This window comes from Astyanax mexicanus, chromosome 8, assembly GCF_023375975.1.
Source record: "Astyanax mexicanus isolate ESR-SI-001 chromosome 8, AstMex3_surface, whole genome shotgun sequence".
Taxonomy (NCBI): Eukaryota; Metazoa; Chordata; class Actinopteri; order Characiformes; family Acestrorhamphidae; genus Astyanax; species Astyanax mexicanus.
This window is the reverse complement of record NC_064415.1, coordinates 57,853,573-57,873,738: the sequence shown is the minus strand read 5'-3', so window position 1 is coordinate 57,873,738 and position 20,166 is coordinate 57,853,573. Positions and strand designations below refer to the sequence as shown.

Here is a 20,166-nt window from a genome sequence, read left to right as displayed (position 1 = left end):
CTCACACACTCACTCACTCTCTCTCTTTCTGTCATTCTCTCTGTCTGTCTGTCTTACACACACACACACACTCTTTCGTTCTCTCTTTCTCTCTTATAGACACTCCTGTACTTAATTTAATTTATTCTGTTACTACACTGCCTCATTTCTATGACTGATTACTTCCACACTTTGTATTGTTTTTGTATTTATATATTCATGTATATATTTTTATAGTCTTTAGTCTTATATTTCTTACTTTGTCTCTTATTATACTACCACTATTGTTTGTTTTACTGTGTTGTGTAACTGCTACTGGCTGCTAAACTTCCTTCGGGATCAATAAAGTATCTATCTTTCTATCTGTCAGTCTGTCTGTCACCCTCTCACACACACACACTAAATTAGAGGTTTAATAATAATAATAATAATAATAATAATAATAATAATAATAATAATAATAATAATAGCTGTGAAATGTTTCATATAGAATACAGGAATTCAGGGATTTAGGATAATAATACTAATAGTAATGATACAATATGTACAAATAACATCACAATAAATATGTATTATTATTATTATTAATAATAATAATAATAATAATAATAATAAATTATACACTATACTATAACACTGCACTTAAGCAGCATGATAAATAAAACCTTGCACATCAATAGTATTTTTAATTAGCATTATACTAATTTTAAATATGTATAATTTTTTTATAATCATTACAATAATGTTATACATGCATTTTTTACTCCTTTTTTCAGTTATATTACGTTTTATGATGCCATGATGTAATAACTCGAAAATATAATACATTTAAACTTATTTTTCTAGAATAATTTACTATTAAATTCATACAACCTAAATAATAAAGCATAGCGTGCAGTCAAGTGGAGTCAAACCGCTTTGTGTCATCCGGACAATCCTCCTCCCAGCCTGAGGAGGGCGCTCTCATATTAGTTTTAGTCAAAACTTAGATCAGGGCTTAATTTAACTGCATATATGAATTATATAATATATATATAATATATATGAATTATAACGCTGTGCGTTCACTATTTGACAAACAACAGGTCATAGTCTTTCTACACCCTTTCTACATGTGTTATAACTGATTATTAATGATTTTTAAGGCATTTACAAGCTAATTAGTAACCATTAATAAACTCACTGTAAACCATTTATAAACCCTTTATAAAGTTAGTCTTACGAGGGTGACATAAACATAAAAAACACGCAAATATTAACATACATACTGTTTCCAGGATGGAGGAGGAAGTGTGATCTGAGGGTGAACATGCTGTCCACCCACTGGATAACCCAACCTGGGTTAGGCCTTTGCAGCATAATTAAGGTGTTATTTCAACTTTTAGTCACATTTTTTTTTATTGGGTTGAAATATACTCATGCACACCCTCAGACTTTTACTCCTGAGTTTGAAATATTCTGCTTTTTCTTTCTGGAACGTTCCACAAAAAAGCCTCGGTCTGAACACGCACTGGTACAAAGTCCATATTAGTTTTAAAAACTCCATGACTGTGCAATGCTTTAGGAGATGATCACAGTCCAGTGTGACGCTTTAAATCGATCTATTTTTATCTACATTAAATCCTGAATTGCCTCAGATCAGACACTGATTCTATCAGACTCTATCAGAGATGTTGAGGAATATGGAGATGAATCTGATGCTGTCAGCGCTGCTGCTGATCTGCTCGTGGGGAGGAAGGGCACAGGAATTCATGTCACCCAGTGTAAACATTATTGCTGAACTGGAGAAAATAAAGCTTATAGAGGAGAGACTGAAGAGCCAGGACACCACAGTGACTCTACTGAACTCTTCGGTGGAAGAGCTGAAGAGGGAGAATGCAGGTAATTTACATTTACTAACTAATCTGATTTATTGCAGCACACTCTTTGAATACAAAAACGGATTCTTACATTGAGAAACTGAGTAATTTTACTTTAACTCAAGTTCATTTTGACACAAGTAATTTTTACTTCGTTACATTGGAAAACTCCCCGTTACTGAGTAAAAAATAAAATGCTGGGGGGAAAAAACGAATTAAAAAAAAAATTGAGTTTTGTTCTCCATGGCAGCGCAGCTGAACTTCTCCATGCAGTGTGCCAGTAGATTTTTAGATGGGTACATTTACTTTTACTTGAGTAGAATTTTTTAGACTTTTACTAAATTACAAATTTTCAGTACTTTTTCCACCTCTGAATAATAGTAATAATAAAAATGTTATATTAAAAAAATGTTTTATTTTTGTAGCTCTGAAAACAATGGCTGACACCTTCCAGAAGAAGCTGTATTCACTGCAGCAGGAAAACGAGGGTGAATTGACTCAAACTCACACATCAGAGATTTCACTCTCCACTTAGACCTTTAACTGAAGAACTGAGACTTAACCCAGACTTAAGAAACTCTACTTGCTCATCCAAAAACCCCAGACTCAACTCCGTCTCACACCCAAAAGCTCCAACTGCTTGTTATCCAAAAGCAGTGTGTAAGACTGGTGGAGGAGAACATGATGCCAAGATGCATGAAAAAAACTGTGATTGAAAACCACCAGGGTTATTCCACCAAATATTGATTATTTCTGAACTCTTAAAACTTTATAAATATGAACTTGTTTTCTTTGCATTATTTGAGGTCTGAAAGCTCTGCATCTTTTTTTTTTGTTATTTCAACCATTTCTCATTTTCTGTAAATAAATAAATGCTCTAAATGAGAATATTTTTATTTGTAATTTGGGAGAAATGTTGTCTGTAGTTTATAGAATAAAACAACAATGTTTATTATATATATATATATATATATATATATATACCTATCTGTTGTTATTAATTATATATCTGTCTATTCACAGCCAGAAAGGTGGCCTTTTCTGCTTCACTGTTAGACTCTGGAACTGGACACACTGGACCCTTCAGTTCTGTAAAATCTCCACTGATCTACAAAAAAGTCTTCAGCAACTACAGAAACGGCTACGACTCCAGTACAGGTACACCCTACACAGAAACTGCTGAAGCGACCTACATTTTTTTTTTTAACCCTTGTGTGGTGTTATTTAATACTTTGAATTAAATCAGTTTTCTATACTGGAAGCTATTGGAACAATGTACAAAGTTTTCGCAGAAGTGCTGAAACTCCCTGGGTTTCTTTTTTTTCAGGGATTTTCACCGCACCACTGAAAGGAGTGTACTACTTCAGATTTTACGCTCATTGCCACGGAGGCCACAGACTGTCCGTCAGTCTGTATAAGAACGATCAGCGGCAGTGCTCGGTGTACACACACAAACCTCCAACCAATAGCAATGCTGGAAACGGGATCGTTCTCACTGTAGAGGAGGGAGATCAGATCTACACCAAGCTCAGTGCTAATAGCTGGGTTTATGACGATCCGGGAAGCTACACCAGTTTCAGTGGATTTTTGCTTTTTCCTTTGTAATCGTCCGTCTACAAGAATCTACAGTAAAACTCTACATTGTAGATTAATATTAAATACATAAAAAACAACAAGGGACACATATGGAATTACGTAGTAAACAGTAACAATAAAAAAAAGTGTCTGTCTTCCACAATCCAGTTTCCACAATCAGTTTTAATGGCGGTTTAATGGAGAATCATGTCTGTCATCTGCTGGTGTTGATCCACTGTGTTTTATTATCAAGTCTAAAGTCAGTGCAGTTTTGTTTTCCCACAAAATCTTACAGCACTTCATATTTTACAGCTTCCCTCTGCTGACTTTAACTTTTACAGAGATGCGGATTTCATTTTCCAGCAGGACTGGGCTGGACACTGCCCACCCTGAGTACCAAAAACACCAATTAGTCTTATTAAATATAATATTCAAATTTTCTGAGACACTGATTTTTGGGTTTTATTGGCTGTAAGCCATAATCAAAATTTACAATAAAGGAAATAAACTCTTAAACTGTGTGTATCATCACAAATAGAATGAATCATAATCATTAATCATTAGTATAATCATTAGTATTTTTTAGGCTGCAAAAAGGTTAGAACTATATTTCTAGAAACCAAAGGAAGACTCGTGCACAAAACATTACTTTACCATCATTTTTATTGAAATTTATATGTAGAACTTACCGGAACGAGGGTGACATAAAAAAAAAAAAAAAAAACACGCAAATATTAACATACATACTGTTTCCAGGATGGAGGAGGAAGTGTGATCTCAGCCCCCCACTCAGTAATAACAGAGCCAGAGGAAAATAACCCACTGTTAAAATAACCAGAGTCCACAGAAATACACTCTACTCTTCTCTTTAGAGGTGTGTCTTTACTCAGACACACACACACACACGCTCACACACTCCATTGCTCTTCACTTGGAACAATCGAGAAAGAAAGAAATAAAGAAAAAAGATCTGAATCCGAAAACATGAACCGGTTTCTAAAATGTGTGGGAATGATGAGGAATGTATTAAAAACTACTTTTTTTTTATTCCTAAGAGGGAAAGAAAAAACATGGTCTGGAGTAAATGAGTGTGGCTTTAAAATTACACTGAGCTTCATAACAAGTGTGTGTGTGTGTGTGTGTGTCTTTACATTCTTTACGTAACGAAAATATGAGATTAAAAAAAATATATAATAATAAACAACCATAATTCTGATAAAAAGGGTTTGGGAGGAGCAGAACTGTGTTGTTACTCCAGACGTGTGTGTGTGTGTGTGTGTGTGTGTGTGTGTGTGTGTGTGTGTGTGTGTGTGTGTGTGTGTGTTGTGTATAGTGTCTGTAGATTTTCTGTATAGTGTGTGTGTGTGTTTATCTAAGGAGAGTTTATGGGTCATCTCCATTGACGCTGTCGCCGTCGTCTTCTCCTTCCTCATGCTCTCCCTCCTCTTCCTCTTCTCCTTCCTCTTCTTCATTCTCTCCTCCGTGACTCTTCACCTAAGAACAAGGAGGAGAATAAAGGAGGAGTCTGGAATGATGAACAGAACTGGAGGAGAGGAATCTGATCTGTACGGATCTCCTTCAACTGGACTTTTTTTAAAATAAATTTTCCCCTTTTCTCCCCAATTTACACGGCCAATTACCCAACCCACTCACTAGGACTCCCCTTATCACCAGTAACGCCCCCCAACACCCCAGGAGGGTGAAGACTAACACATGCTTCCTCCGATACATGTGAAGTCAGACACCACTTCTTTTTGAGCTGCTGCTGCTGATGCTGTAGCATTGCCGAGCAGCATCACAGCGCTAATGCTCGGAGGAAAGTGCAGCGACTCGGTTCCGATACATCAGCTCACAGACGCAGCCCTGTGCTGCAGACATCATCCTAGAAGTGATGTGGGGAGAGAGAGCACCATCTACTGTACTGTACCCACCCGGAGGGAGCAGGTCCAATTTTGCAATTGGTGTCTGTTTTTTAATGCTATTTTTATTTTATATAAAGCTTATGGCGTGATAATCATAATATAGCCAATTACTAAATCAAACTGTTCCTGTTCTGATCTTTCGGAAATCTGTTCTTAATAAACATTTTCCTTAAATAATAGTTAGTCTATGCTTCTTTAGTGTTGCAATGCTAATTAACATCATTCTGAACAGATTTCACTCACTCATTCTGAACAGCCCTAAAATGATTTTTTAAAAGCTCTGGTGAGCAGGGAAACTGCACAGGTCACTAGCTGCTGGTATAACTGTTTTTGAGTGGATGAAAATTAGTGGATGTGAAAGTTTGTGTGAAATAATGGCCATCATTTCAAAAGCCAGGTGTAGCTATACTAGTTTTTTTTTTTTTATTTTTTTTTATTTTTTAGGGATAGGAGAAAATGCATTTATGCAAGATCTCCATCAGCAGTGCTCCTCACCTCTTCCTCCTCCAGCAGGTCTCCCTCCTCTTCCTCCTCCTCTTCAGAGTCGTTGATCTCCTGCTCCTCCCGCTCTCGCTCCTTCTTAACGCTGGAGTGCTGCTGAGAAGAAGCTTCGCCTGCCTCAGTCTTCAACACCTTACCATCTGAGAGAGAGAGAGAGAGAGAGAACGAGAGAGAGAGAGAACACGAGAGAGAGAGAGAGAACACGAGAGAGAGAGAGAGAACACGAGAGAGAGAGAGAGAACACGAGAGAGAGAGAGAGAACACGAGAGAGAGAGAGAGAGAACACGAGAGAGAGAGAGAGAGAACACGAGAGAGAGAGAGAGAGAACACGAGAGAGAGAGAGAGAGAACACGAGAGAGAGAGAGAGAGAACACGAGAGAGAGAGAGAGAGAACACGAGAGAGAGAGAGAGAGAACACGAGAGAGAGAGAGAGAGAACACGAGAGAGAGAGAGAGAGAGAGAGAGAGAACACGAGAGAGAGAGAGAGAGAGAGAGAGAACACGAGAGAGAGAGAGAGAGAGAGAGAGAACACGAGAGAGAGAGAGAGAGAGAGAGAGAGAGAGAACACGAGAGAGAGAGAGAGAGAGAGAGAGAGAGAACACGAGAGAGAGAGAGAGAGAGAGAGAGAGAGAACACGAGAGAACACGAGAGAGAGAGAGAGAGAGAACACGAGAGAACACGAGAGAGAGAGAGAGAGAGAACACGAGAGAACACGAGAGAGAACACGAGAGAACACGAGAGAGAGAACACGAGAGAGAGAACACGAGAGAGAGAGAGAGAACACGAGAGAGAGAGAGAGAACACGAGAGAGAGAGAGAGAACACGAGAGAGAGAGAGAGAACACGAGAGAGAGAGAGAGAACACGAGAGAGAGAGAGAGAACACGAGAGAGAGAGAGAGAACACGAGAGAGAGAGAGAGAACACGAGAGAGAGAGAGAGAACACGAGAGAGAGAGAGAGAACACGAGAGAGAGAGAGAGAACACGAGAGAGAGAGAGAGAGAACACGAGAGAGAGAGAGAGAGAACACGAGAGAGAGAGAGAGAGAACACGAGAGAGAGAGAGAGAACACGAGAGAGAGAGAGAGAGAGAACACGAGAGAGAGAGAGAGAGAACACGAGAGAGAGAGAGAGAGAACACGAGAGAGAGAGAGAGAGAACACGAGAGAGAGAGAGAGAGAACACGAGAGAGAGAGAGAGAGAACACGAGAGAGAGAGAGAGAGAGAGAGAGAGAGAGAGAGAGAGAGAGAACACGAGAGAGAGAGAGAGAGAGAGAGAGAGAGAACACGAGAGAGAGAGAGAGAGAACACGAGAGAGAGAGAGAGAACACGAGAGAGAGAGAGAGAGAGAGAACACGAGAGAGAGAGAGAGAGAACACGAGAGAGAGAGAGAGAGAGAGAGAGAGAGAACACGAGAGAGAGAGAGAGAACACGAGAGAGAGAGAGAGAGAACACGAGAGAGAGAGAGAGAGAACACGAGAGAGAGAGAGAGAACACGAGAGAGAGAGAGAGAGAACACGAGAGAGAGAGAGAGAGAACACGAGAGAGAGAGAGAGAGAACACGAGAGAGAGAGAGAGAGAACACGAGAGAGAGAGAGAGAGAGAGAACACGAGAGAGAGAGAGAGAGAACACGAGAGAGAGAGAGAGAGAACACGAGAGAGAGAGAGAGAGAACACGAGAGAGAGAGAGAGAGAGAGAGAGAGAACACGAGAGAGAGAGAGAGAGAACACGAGAGAGAGAGAGAGAGAGAGAGAGAGAGAGAACACGAGAGAGAGAGAGAGAGAGAGAGAGAACACGAGAGAGAGAGAGAGAGAGAGAGAGAGAGAACACGAGAGAGAGAGAGAGAACACGAGAGAGAACACGAGAGAGAGAGAGAGAACACGAGAGAGAGAGAGAGAGAGAGAGAGAACACGAGAGAGAGAGAGAGAGAGAGAACACGAGAGAGAGAGAGAGAGAGAGAGAGAACACGAGAGAGAGAGAGAGAGAGAGAGAGAACACGAGAGAGAGAGAGAGAGAGAGAACACGAGAGAGAGAGAGAGAGAGAGAGAACACGAGAGAGAGAGAGAGAGAGAACACGAGAGAGAGAGAGAGAGAGAGAACACGAGAGAGAGAGAGAGAGAACACGAGAGAGAGAGAGAGAGAGAACACGAGAGAGAGAGAGAACACGAGAGAGGACACGAGAGAGAGCGAGAACACGAGAGAGAGCGAGAACACGAGAGAGAGAGAGAGAGAACGAGAGAGAGAGAGAGAGAACACGAGAGAGAGAGAGAGAGAACGAGAGAGAGAGAGAGAGAGAGAACGAGAGAACACGAGAGAGAGAGAGAGAGAACGAGAGAGAGAGAGAGAGAGAGAGAGAACGAGAGAACACGAGAGAGACAGATGAGTGATGGAACACACTTATCTGAAAGCTGTGTAATCAAATCTGCTTTTATCTGACCAGGATAAAAGCTCATATTTCATTTTCATTTTATTAAGGAATCATCACAGAGCCTAGTAAACTACAGAAGCGTCACACCTGCAACACAACCCACCCTACACCATGTTTAACAGCTTTCCTCAGACCTAAAAGATCTCTAAAATTGTTCTGCATGAAGGTATTAGCACTGAACGCAGTTACCACCTCTGGATCAACGAATCCTGTTCAAATCGGTCTTAAAATATCAGATTAAACATGTGCGTTACCAGACTTCTTGCTGTGATCCTTCTCCATGCGATCTAAGCTTTCCAGAAGATAGTCCACCTTGTGCTTGATCTGAGCCAGTTCCCTCTTGATGGTCTGGAGGTCATCCACTTTAACTGGAATGTAAAAAAAAGAATACTTTTAATGTCAAGCTTCATTTATGTATGTTAAAATATTTTGCAGAAATAAATAGCAGATTAGAAGTAAACAATTTGGCTGTATTTTTTATTTAATCATGATCAATTACGCTACTGTAATGGGTAATGAGTGGAAATAGTCCTGTTTATCCCGATGAAGTGCTGCATATTCACACTTTCATATGTGGTCCTATATCGGCTAAGTATCCGATCCATGGACATGCGACATGAATGTGAACGGTCAAATCATGTGGAATTTGTGTGCCTTTTCACTTTTCCCCCATTAGCATTAGCGCTACGTGCTTCTCTCTCGTACTCAAACTGCATCTCTTGGTGCAAAAAAAAAAAAAACAGCAAAAGCAAACCGCCTGTCCTTTTTTCACTCCCTCTCTCCTCTCTCTAATATGAGGGTTTTTTTGTTGTTTGTGAAGAAGGAGGCGTTTATACAGGTGTCCGTGTGAGGCGCATGTGAGACGTTTCAGGAACAGATTCGTTCACATTACACACAGATACAGATCACTTACATTTACAGTGAATGTGAACCGACAAGATCTGTGCAAAAAAAAATATCCGATTTGAGCAAGGTGTCTCGTAATGTGGGTGAAAGCAGTGGGAGGTAGCGGTACTGACTGGCTCGCGATGAGGAGCGCTGGCTGCTTTTGGAGGACGAGGAAAAGCTGGACTTGGTCCGGCGGCTTCCTCCGCTCATGCTGACCCGAGCCCTTTTGGAGGGGATGACTGCCCGTGAGAGGGGGGGAGGGGGTGGCGGGACGCGGGATGGGTAGGCATACATCCTGAACAAGAAAATAAATACATTAAAAAACAGTTACAGGAAGAATATAAATAGTATCAGTGTCATTTCTGAACATAAAACCATTAAACCATGAAGATTTTGTGGGGAAATAAAACTGCACTGACTTTAGAATTGATGATAATAAAACACAGTGGATCAACACCAGCAGATGACCGACATGACTCTCTAAACCATCACTGATTGGTGGAAACTTCACACTAGAGCTCATTTGATAATGAAATGTAAAATTTACTGATGATCAGTGAGAGTTACTTTTATGAAGGTGCAGATTTTGTTTTCAGCTCTTACCTGTCGTAGTAATCTCTTTGGAAATCATAGTCCAGCTCGAAGGTGGAACTGCTGCAGATGAAGATAAACAGCAAATGAAGACCAACACATTTCAACAGATCATCTTATTTAACAAGAAGAACGTAAAGTGAGAGGAGATACCTGTACATATCTCCTGCTGGACGCTTCGTCGTCTGCGACCTGTGAGGTTTGGGTTCACCTGCCAGGTTGATGTCTGATGGAGATGAGAAGGCAGCAATGAGAAGATATTAACAGAATTATCAATAACATTTAGGATTCTCTGTAAATTTAGTCGATCGGTCAAAATGCATGTTAATTTTCAAAACCTTGCTTATTATTATATATATTTTTTTATTCTCTTTATTGCAGTTTTTGAAAAAAATTAAATTTTGAAAAAACACCATCAAAAGCACAAAACCAGACTGTGATGCAGTGTTAAGAGTTAAGGCAACACAACAGCAACAACAAAAGACAAATACTAATAATAATTGATTGGTTTTAGCTAAATTTTAATTTGTTTATTTAATTTTATTTTTTTTATTTTATTTTTTTCTCATTTCTTTTATTGTTTTTAGTTACATTTATAGTTATATTTTACTCTTTTATGTGATTCATTTTATTTATTCATCTGTTGTTGCATTTTATTAGTTTTATTTCCTTTGATTTTTTTTTTACATGTGATTTTATGATTCCTACTCTTAAATTATTTTTTACCTTATTGTTTTATATCTTTTTAATAATATCTTATCCTATTAAAATGCAGTTTTTTTTATTTAATTTCTCAAAAAAATATATGTCGATCCCATAGCTTCGTGATTGCTCGGCTACATTGTAAATTAGTCGCCATCCTCAATGAAGTCAGAGTTTAAATAAAAGGTTGATTTATTGATTGATTTAAAAAAAAAAAACAAATAATAATAATAATAATAATAATAATAAATTCAAAGAGACCCTTAAAATGACCTTAATCTTCTTGATGCGCAAGATAAAAGAAAAAAAACCCAAATCTCTTCCACATTTTATCTTTAATTTTTAACTGTATCTGAGGGGGGATGACAAACAGTAAACGAAATACACTAAAATACAGTAATTTAACTTTTCACATTCCCTTTAGCAGGTGTAACTCTTACCCAGCACCTGCCCCACGATCATCCGGCCGTCCTCCCCGGCCACCGCGGACCGGGCGTTCCTCTCGTTGGCGAACTGGACGAAGGCGTAGCCCTTGTGCACAGAGCAGCCCACGATCTTCCCGTACTTGCTGAAGATGGCCTCCACATCGGCCTTGGTCACCAGCATGGTGTTCAGGTTTCCGATGAAGACCCGCGAGTTCAGGGAGCGAGGGTCCGTCTTGTTGGTCACGTTGCTCGCCATCAGGAGGCTGCTGGAGGGGGATCGGCTGGACTCACAGAGAGAGAGAAATGGAAACAAACCACAGAGATATATCTCTGAACAACCACTTAACCTAACTCAGAGTTTCCTAATCCTGGTCCTGAAGTCCTAGAGACCATAACAGTCCTCGCTCCCTCTCTCTCTCTCTCTCTTTCTGTGGGGAGTAAAAGCCTTCTTTTCCTCAGCTTTAGTGTTCCATTAGTGTTCTCCTCCAAGCGTGTTGAAGCAAAGATGTTATAAATGGAGGGACCAGCCACTGGCAGAAATATGACATTTCTTATGAGGCTAGAGAAAAAAAATTATCGTAAATCGAAAAATAAAAATAGAGCGCAAATTTTAAGAAATGTTACAACATATTCATGAGGTTTATCTGATTTTATCGGAGATTTCAAATATATGTCGTAGAAACTGTAATTTGTCCTTCAGTTTCCATTTTTTTTTCCCCCTCCCAATTCACCGGGTATCACCATAGATTTACAAAATTGATACGAATCCCAAACCAATTCACAGGGTAGCAAATTGATTCCCAATTCAATAGCGCTTGATTTAGGGTTTGTTCGGATACAAAAAGATATTTTTGGAGAAAATATTTGTTGTAAAAACAGCTAATTAAAATGATTGCAATTACATAAAGTTTTGTTCAAAACAAGCAAATTTTACAAATATATTTACATTTACAGCATTCATCTAGCGCATGTGGTAGCTCACTGGCATACAGCACCACACAAATATGAAGATTGATTAGGTTGCCAGTGTAGAAAAGTTGGCCGCTGAGTGAACAGAATTGCCTTTAAAGGACTTTTGAGAAGATGTAACTGGATAGGTTTATTAAAATTTATTATTTTTAAATTACATTTAAATTTATTATTTTTAAATTACATTTAATATTATATTATATAATATTATATATTATAATATTGTTTAATATTAACTTAACTGTTTTGCAGAAAACATCAACAGGGAGGAGAAAGGTACACAAACTAAAAAATATGCATTATTTATTATTTATATGTACAGAAATAATTGTATATTTCTTTTCTGCACACAAGTGTGTTAAACCAGGATCTCACAATCACATGAGAACACGAGCTCTGCATTATCCTCACCAGAGAGCAGACGGTTTTATAAACAGGTGAATAAACAGATTGCCAGAATAAACAGCAGCATTTCAGATAATGACTTTTATATTATAATTTATAGCATTAACAGCAGAGTGAATTAGTTTTTACAGTAATATGCAAAAAAAAAAAAGTGAATTCCACACATCATTTTTCTCACCATTACTGATATGCTGAGATTATAGTATGATATTAAGTTTAATATGATTAATATGGATGTAATTAAACTGTATTTGTACAGAATAGATAAAATAATACATAAATACAAATACATGACGCATAAAACTGATGTTAGACCGGTCACAATAAGAATTCTTTTTGTGGAAGATACATCATGATATATCTGCATCACCTACTGCAGTTCACACTGTGCGTATGGAGTAATACTGTTCACTGTTATAAATGTGAACAAACAATAGACAATACCATTATCAAATATTATTGATGTCGTGTTCATTTAAATGTACGATAAATCAATAATCAAATTGTGACAGGCCTAACAAATATAAAAAATATATAAATAATTAATGTGTAAATATTTCCCCTTTTAAATCACATTTATTAGAATTCACAAACCTGTTTTATGTATATATACATATGTAATAATGATCATGATAAAAAGCTTGCATATTAAGTATAGGTAAAAAAAAAAAATAATAATAATAATATTGTAGCTAGTATTAATATGCATATTTATTTAAGATGCATAGGTTTTTAATCTGTATGTAGCCGCTGGGGACTAAATACAGATAATATATATATATATTTGCCTTCAGCATATTAATAATGGTGAGACTTAAAAATGAAAATATAAATATAAATGATTAATTTACACTTATATACACTTTTTTTCAGTGTGTGTTCATGTTCTACCGTTACCTGCTCCAAGTCGTCCACCACGCACTTGCATTCCCACTCAAAAAGTGAGCAATAAAAGTGAACTGCCTTTATATACACGTTTACATATATAACATTCACACTCAAATCCCACATTCACCATTAGTGACACTTTGGTACTTTTTTTTTTTTTTTTTTTTTTTTTAGTTTTTGTGGCCCAGCTTCACCCACCTGCTGTGAAAAGGTGTGTTTATACTCAAGAGTGAACATGGGGGTGTAGTGCATGGGGGTTGGGGGGAGGGGTGTGGTAATAGAGGGGTGTTAATAACCATAACTCACTCCATAGCGTCTGTGGCTTGCAGTCGTTCGTCTGTCTGTCTGTCTGTCTGCGGTTTGTCACTGAGGGATGGGGCCAGTGTATGCAGGCTGGGGGAGTGGGGGGGTCTTGGGTGATTTCAGCCAAAACTACAATTCCCAGCAGCACGGCCCCCGCAACTTACACTGAGACGACAAAGAGACACCCTATTACAACCACACATGGTTAAAAACTGTTTCCTCATGTCCTATAAAGCCAGAGACACTATATTTACAGCAGTGACAAATCCTGAGCAAATCTATACAACCAGTAAAGAAAGTGATTAAGCAATCTAGCTCCATATTCCACAATTTGAGTCAATTAAAAACAGAAGTGCCTCGAAATTTTAATGTTCTTTATCCTTTTCTTTTCAAACAGCAGGTTGAAAATGTGCTGTATGTTCAGTCTTTCATTAAACAAATATAAGAAAAACACCAACACTAACATTAGTCCCAGCAGAGTTTGAATAAAATAGAACATAATATTTACATTTACATCATAAACCCACCAACAATAATCGATTTCTTAGATTGTAAGCACCTCTTTTTTGTTGTTGATTCAGTTTACACTATTTAAAATGACATTAAATATACAAAGATGCCTGAAAAACTGTTTTTAAATTGACTTTCATTTAAAGTTAGGAAGGTTTTATCTCCCTTGCTCATGTCCTATAAAGCCAGAGACATGATAGTGACAGCAGTGAGAAATCCTGAGCAAATCTATCAAATCTACACAACCAGAAAAAAAAAAAAATCCATATTCCACAATTTGAGTCAATTGAATACAGAAGTGCCTCGAAATTTAGTGTTCTTTTATCCTTTTCTTTTTAAACAGCTGGTTGAAAATGTGCTGTATGTTCAGTCTAGTATTATTAAACAAATGTAAGAAAAAGACTAACACCAACACTAGTCACAGCAGAGTTTCAATAAAAGAGAACATAACATTTACATCATAAATCCACCAACAATAATTGATTTCTAAGGTTGTAAGAACAGAGCATAGTCACTGTCTAATGAAAAGCAAGCACCTAAGTTTTTTTTGTTGATTTTAAGTTTACTACACAATTTGAACAAACAACCTGACCCTTACACTGTATCAAAATTACATTATATATACAAAAATGCCTGAAAAACTGTTTTTAAATTGACTTTCATTTAAAGTTAGGATGGTTTTATCTCTCTCGCTCATGTTCTATAAAGCCAGAGACATGATGGTGACAGCAGTGAGAAATCCTGAGCAAATCTATCAAATCTATACACCCAGTAAAAAAAAAAAAAAAAAAAGAAAACTTGACTTAACAATCTAGCTCCATATTCCACAATTTGAGTCAATTAAATACAGAAGTGCCTCGCAAATTAGTGCTCTTTTTTTCTTTTCTTTTTAAAAAGCAGGTTGAAAATGTGCTGTATGTTCAGTCTTTCATTAAACAAATGTAAGCGAAAATCCCAAAAAATAAAAAATCATAGTATTTTTGCTTTATAGGTTTCTGCAGTAACACCCCAGCTACAAGCTAACACACTAAAACTAGACCCAACAGAGTTTGAATAAAAGGGGACATAAAATTTACATTTACATCATTAATCCACCAACAATAATTGATTCATAAGGTTGTAAGAATAGAGCATATCGTCACTGTCCAATGAAAAAAGCAAGCATCTCCATTTATGTTGATTTTTAGTTTACGACATAATTTGAAACACACAAACTGACTCTTAGAAATGCATCACAATTACATAAAAAATTACAAAATTACCTGAAATAAACTCTTTTTACATTGACTTCTTATAATATATAATTTTCTCTTTCCTGTAAAGTTGCTGTATTGAAGCTACATGTTTTTCATTGGACAAAAGCGACGATATCTGTGTAGTGGGCATGTTAAGAATGTGGATATCATATAATATCATAAGATTTGGGGTTTACATTTTTGGATCCAGAACAAACTTACTTTAACCACGCAGCAATGAAGAAAAATAAAAATAAAAAAAATCACCCCAAGCACCAAGCAAAGCACTTTTCAGGAGCACAATGGCCAAAAAAAACACACACATAGCTTTATCCTGGGTTATTATCACAAAATAAACATATTATAGCCCATAGTCATTCCATTATTTCATTAGGGATAATATAATAGCTTGTGACTAGTGTGTTTTAATAAGCCATAGCCATCAAATGACCTCACAGATAGTTTGTAAGCTGATTCAGAATTCACAGCTAATGGGCAATGCCTCAGAAAATAAAGCCATAATACTAAATACATTAATTTTTTATTTTTTTTGTGGACGATATATTGTCCAGAAATTATTGCGATAATTTTAAAGACCATTAAATAGAATAAAAAAAGCAATGAAACACTTTAATTCGTTTATTTTTGCTGTCTTTATCATTTATTACAATTAGTTTGGGAATTATATACTTATTTCTTCACCTACTTTAGTCCACACTGTGTGTACAGTATGTTATGGAGTCACAGTTATTAAAGCATGACTGGCTAAAATACTGTTTACTGTTATATATGTGAACAAACATACAAATAAACACAATAGAGGATATCACGATTATCAAACATTATTGAGGTCAGGTTCATTTACTGTACAATAAATATTGTACGATATTGCAGTTATTGTGACAGGCCAAGTACTAAAATTAGCTTGGTAGCTGCTTAATCTTTGCTAATAATCAAATAATTAGAGATAACCTATTAGCTCATAGCTGGAGGGTTAGAATAAGGATCTCATTGATTGACACTATGTTACACTGCAAAAGCTAATATCTATATATATACAGAGAATTTTAAGTTACTTTTGGTTTAGAAGAGCACAAAAATAGTACCCGTTAAAATAACCCAAAACTAAGGAAGCACACCAATCAGGGTAAAGTACACAGTGCATTCAAGCTCAAAATTAAAATAATCTATGATTGCATAAATTACGGAATATATAAAAGGAATAACTGGAACAATTATCTGTGAGCAAGTCTTTATTAAAACGTATAACTACGCTGCAAATAGATCATAAAGCAAAATATTATTTGCTTTTAAGACATTATTTATAGCTGCTTGGAGCAGTTCCATGTCAGCGGTTTGTTTTTTTTATGATCATTTTAATAGACTTCAATGTCAAACTACTTAATATTAATGACAGTGTTAAAGGGCTGCACAATATTGTAAGGGGAAAAATAACATATGGTATTTTACTGATTTACTGAGATTTTAAATATAACTACTTTTATAAATGTAATATTTTTAGTGGTTTATGTCCAACACTATCGAGGAAAAAAAACATATATTTTGTGCAATAACTAACAATTAGTGTGTTAAATGAGGGCTACCATATCAGTATGTGGCTAATGCACTAGATAAAGAATAATACTCGATACTTGCTTATGTGTTTAGAGCAATATTTTAGAGATCACCTAAACTTATATTTAGCTTATAGCAAACATATGTACCTATAGTTTGTGCATTAACACCAGGAATAAGAAGAATTGTAGATTTTGGCATTTAACTGTTAACATTTTACATTTTATAGCTCATATAACCATATTTTAATATTTTACGTTCCATTTATTATTGAGAAAAAAAAAAGTTAATGTAATTTAAAGATTATTTACACTACTAAATGAAAATACAGAAGCAAAATAAAGCATTTAAAAACGACAAAAAAGCCCAATTAATCAATAATAAATTTGTTTAAATATTCAGATATTGGAATTGGAAAAACAAAAAAAAAAAAACTTAATATACTAACTAAATAAAACCATTGTGTATATTACGTCAACATATCAGATTACTCAAGTAAAAAAGCTTTCCTAACTAACTAAATATATTGTTGATAAAAATGCCGTTTCTATAAATACTAATATTCTACTTTGTATTGTGCTAAATCTCTGAAAATGTAAATTGTAGATATTAAATCCTTAAACTGAACATAAATCACATTTCAAACAGTATTTAAAAAAGGTGTATTGATTAAAGAAACCACTGAATGATAGTTATATATTTAATGTTTTATTACAAGGCAATTCCTTTTTTATTTTTTTTTAATTGGGACCAAACCTTAAAACATTAAAACCAACCCAAAATTAATAGCTGATTATTCTGTGTATTATTACTATAGCTACTGTTTTAATGATTTTATTGTTAATGTACTGCATTACTACTGCACTACACTGATTGAGGATTGGTTTATATGGTTAATGTGAATATAATTTTGATTTTATTTGTTTATCTTCTTCAGGAATTAAACTAAACAGGGAACACATGAATAAAAACAGCCACATTCAATTTCCTTCTGATCAAATACCAGTAAAACCCCTAATAATCCCAGTTACAGTGAAGAAAATTAGAAAACACTCACAAGAACTCCACAAAAGTTCAACATTTAACCACTTTAATTCATCTCAGCACCCAGGAGCTAAACAGAGGACTATAGTTATTAACCCTTCCAGACCCTGAATCTATTACAATTGGTTTCATGTATTTTCTATATTTATAAATGTTTTGCTGCACAGAACACAATTTGAGAGCTGTTTATCTATCAGAATAGACCATGAAACCAATAAAAGGTAACTTGGACCTCAGGTGCCCACTGTACTGGAAGAACAGTAGTACTAGGTCCAATAAAGCCATTTTTACTAATGTAATGTGATTTAGAACACTTTTTAATCATGTTTTACTGTTTAGGGATGGTTTATGTAATAAAATATCAATATGAAATTAATTTTTGCTATATACAGCTCTGGGAAAAAAAAAAAGAAAAAGATACCACCTAAAAATGACGAGTTTCTTTGATTTTACCAAATTGAAAACCTCTGGAATATAATCATCAATCCATCAGACCAAACTGAACTGCTTGAATTTGTGCACCAGGAGTAAAGCAGCATAAAGTTATCCAAAAGCAGTGTGTAAGACTGGTGGAGGAGAACATGACGCCAAGATGCATTAAAACTGTGATTAAAAACCAGGGTTATTCCACCAAATATTGATTTCTGAACTCTTAAAAATACTCTTTATGAATATGAACTTGTTTTCTTTGCATTATTTGTTATTTTTGTCTGCCATCTCATTTTCGTTGCCAAATAAACGCTCTAAATGACTATTTGTATTTGTAATTTGGGAGAAATGTCTGTAGTTTATAGAATAAAACAACAATGTTTATTTTACTCAAACATAAACCTATAAATAGCAAAATCAGAGCAATTGATTCAGAAACTGAAGTGCTCTCTTCATTGTATCCAGAGCTGCAATGTTAGATTTTATAGCAGAATTACACAATTTTTTTTTTCTGCGCAGAAAACAGCATTCTTACATCTTTTCCCCTCAAGCACAGGGGATAATTCAGGTCTGAAAGGGTTAAATCAAGAACATTTATTTAGTTAACTAAGCTAAAATGTTAGTTAACTAAATTAGATAAGTTAGCTAAATAACATTCCGATGAAAATCGCGGCCTTAGGCCTCATGCTAACATTAAAAAATAGTAAAAAAAATAGTTATCGTGTCTCCATCCTCAGCATCCAGTCAAAAATAAAACCAGCAATAAACAGCTTAAATCAACACGAAAAAACAAAAACTGGATTTCCTGACCCAAACAACTAAGGCCAGCTTATCACTCCAATGGCCAATTCCACCTTAAACGGAGCAGCAATATGGCCGCTAGCTAGTTCGCGCCATCGACATCTATACAAGTCTATGGTTAGCTCGTCGTTAGCTTAGCACATTTAAGGTGGAATGGACCAGTCGAACAAAAAGCAGGGCCGAAAGGAGCAAGGACCTCCAACCGGACAAAACGGGCTCAAAAACATCCAAAAACACCCTAAAAACACAGTCAGTCCAGCCCAAAACGCACCACTGACCGCACAATCTCGAAAAATTAAAAGTTAAAAAAGACAAAGGACGTAAAAAATCTAAAACCGAAACAAAGACCTTTCCGCCGCTCAGAACAACTCCACAAAAACGCACCGAAAAATACACCGAGACCAGAAACACAGCTGCAAAAATGTGAAAAACAAAAAAGAAAAAGAAAAATCTTGGAGGAAAAATACTCACCGAAAGTTCAAAGATAAAACACGAAAGACTCGAGAAAATGTAAAGCTAGCTACCGCTAAAGCTACAGCTACAACTCACAGCGCCTCCGAACCTGCGGCTCTAATAAGAGCTCACAGACAGTGCGGTCAGACACACCAAAATAAAAGTCCTTAATACTAATATATGATGATTTTTAAATGCAAAATAATTATCCTAAAACAATGAGTTTGGAGTAATTTAAATAATAAAAATTATCTTTATGTGCCCACACACCTATATATAAATACTATAGAAACATAGTAAATATATAGTAAATAGCAGTGAATGTTTTTTTTCTTCAGTATATATGTTTCGCTCTATAATTAGGTGATATCACTTAGTCATGTTTAGTAAAGAGTCTTGGTAAATATTTGAAAACGTGTGTTACTCCTCCCATTCTATACGTTATTCTCATTTGTATAAGTCATTTTACCTTTTTATTTTTTACATCATTTTAAAATAATTTTTCGATGTAAATCTGTATTTATATACGTATCAGTATATATGTTTTATAAGAATAAAAAGTTCTGACTGTACATTTGTCTGTATTATATCTCATCTGAAATATACATTAATCTACTTTCAACTGACTGTTATATTGTTCGGCAACCATGAAACCCTTTTACCAATATTACCTCAAGTATTAATAA

General features: G+C 36.0%; 2 protein-coding genes across 5 annotated transcripts; one reads left to right on the top strand and one right to left on the bottom strand.

The window, feature by feature from the left end:
- The first annotated feature begins 1,561 nt into the window (after nt 1-1,561).
- Nucleotides 1,562-3,576, top strand: c1ql4l (complement component 1, q subcomponent-like 4 like). 2 transcript variants are annotated; one of them, XM_022677660.2, is made up of 4 exons: nt 1,564-1,860; nt 2,264-2,326; nt 2,862-2,996; nt 3,166-3,576. In XM_022677660.2, exons 1-4 carry the CDS (start codon nt 1,650-1,652, stop codon nt 3,441-3,443), a joined length of 687 nt encoding a protein of 228 aa, XP_022533381.2. In that variant the 5' UTR covers nt 1,564-1,649; the 3' UTR covers nt 3,444-3,576. The 2 variants fall into 2 exon arrangements, with proteins under 2 accessions (XP_022533382.2, XP_022533381.2); XM_022677661.2 differs by lacking the exon at nt 2,264-2,326 and having other exon boundaries at nt 1,562-1,860.
- Nucleotides 3,577-4,058: 482 nt separating this feature from the next.
- LOC111194257 (heterogeneous nuclear ribonucleoprotein C) lies at nt 4,059-19,608 on the bottom strand. Of its 3 annotated transcripts, none has more exons than XM_049482040.1 (9): nt 19,499-19,608; nt 13,437-13,598; nt 10,884-11,149; nt 9,895-9,967; nt 9,754-9,804; nt 9,282-9,445; nt 8,517-8,630; nt 5,831-5,976; nt 4,059-4,907 (listed from the first exon to the last, which is right to left on the bottom strand). In XM_049482040.1, the coding sequence occupies exons 2-9, from the start codon at nt 13,439-13,441 to the stop codon at nt 4,797-4,799; spliced, it is 930 nt and encodes a 309-aa protein (XP_049337997.1). In that variant the 5' UTR covers nt 13,442-13,598; nt 19,499-19,608; the 3' UTR covers nt 4,059-4,796. The 3 variants fall into 3 exon arrangements, with proteins under 3 accessions (XP_049337997.1, XP_049337998.1, XP_022533483.2); XM_049482041.1 differs by having other exon boundaries at nt 9,754-9,801; XM_022677762.2 differs by lacking the exon at nt 13,437-13,598 and having other exon boundaries at nt 19,499-19,606.
- Between the last annotated feature and the right edge of the window lie 558 nt (nt 19,609-20,166).

Coding starts and splice junctions, on each gene's coding strand:
- c1ql4l (XM_022677660.2), top strand. CDS start 1,650: ATGTTGAGGAATATGGAGATGAATCTGATGCTGTCAGCGCTGCTGCTG. Junction 2,327..2,861: donor ACTGCAGCAGGAAAACGAGG/GTGAATTGACTC, acceptor GTCTATTCACAG/CCAGAAAGGTGGCCTTTTCT. Junction 2,997..3,165: donor CGGCTACGACTCCAGTACAG/GTACACCCTACA, acceptor CTTTTTTTTCAG/GGATTTTCACCGCACCACTG.
- LOC111194257 (XM_049482040.1), bottom strand. Junction 9,968..10,883: donor GATCGTGGGGCAGGTGCTGG/GTAAGAGTTACA, acceptor CATCTCCATCAG/ACATCAACCTGGCAGGTGAA. Junction 5,977..8,516: donor GGATCACAGCAAGAAGTCTG/GTAACGCACATG, acceptor TCTCTCTCTCAG/ATGGTAAGGTGTTGAAGACT.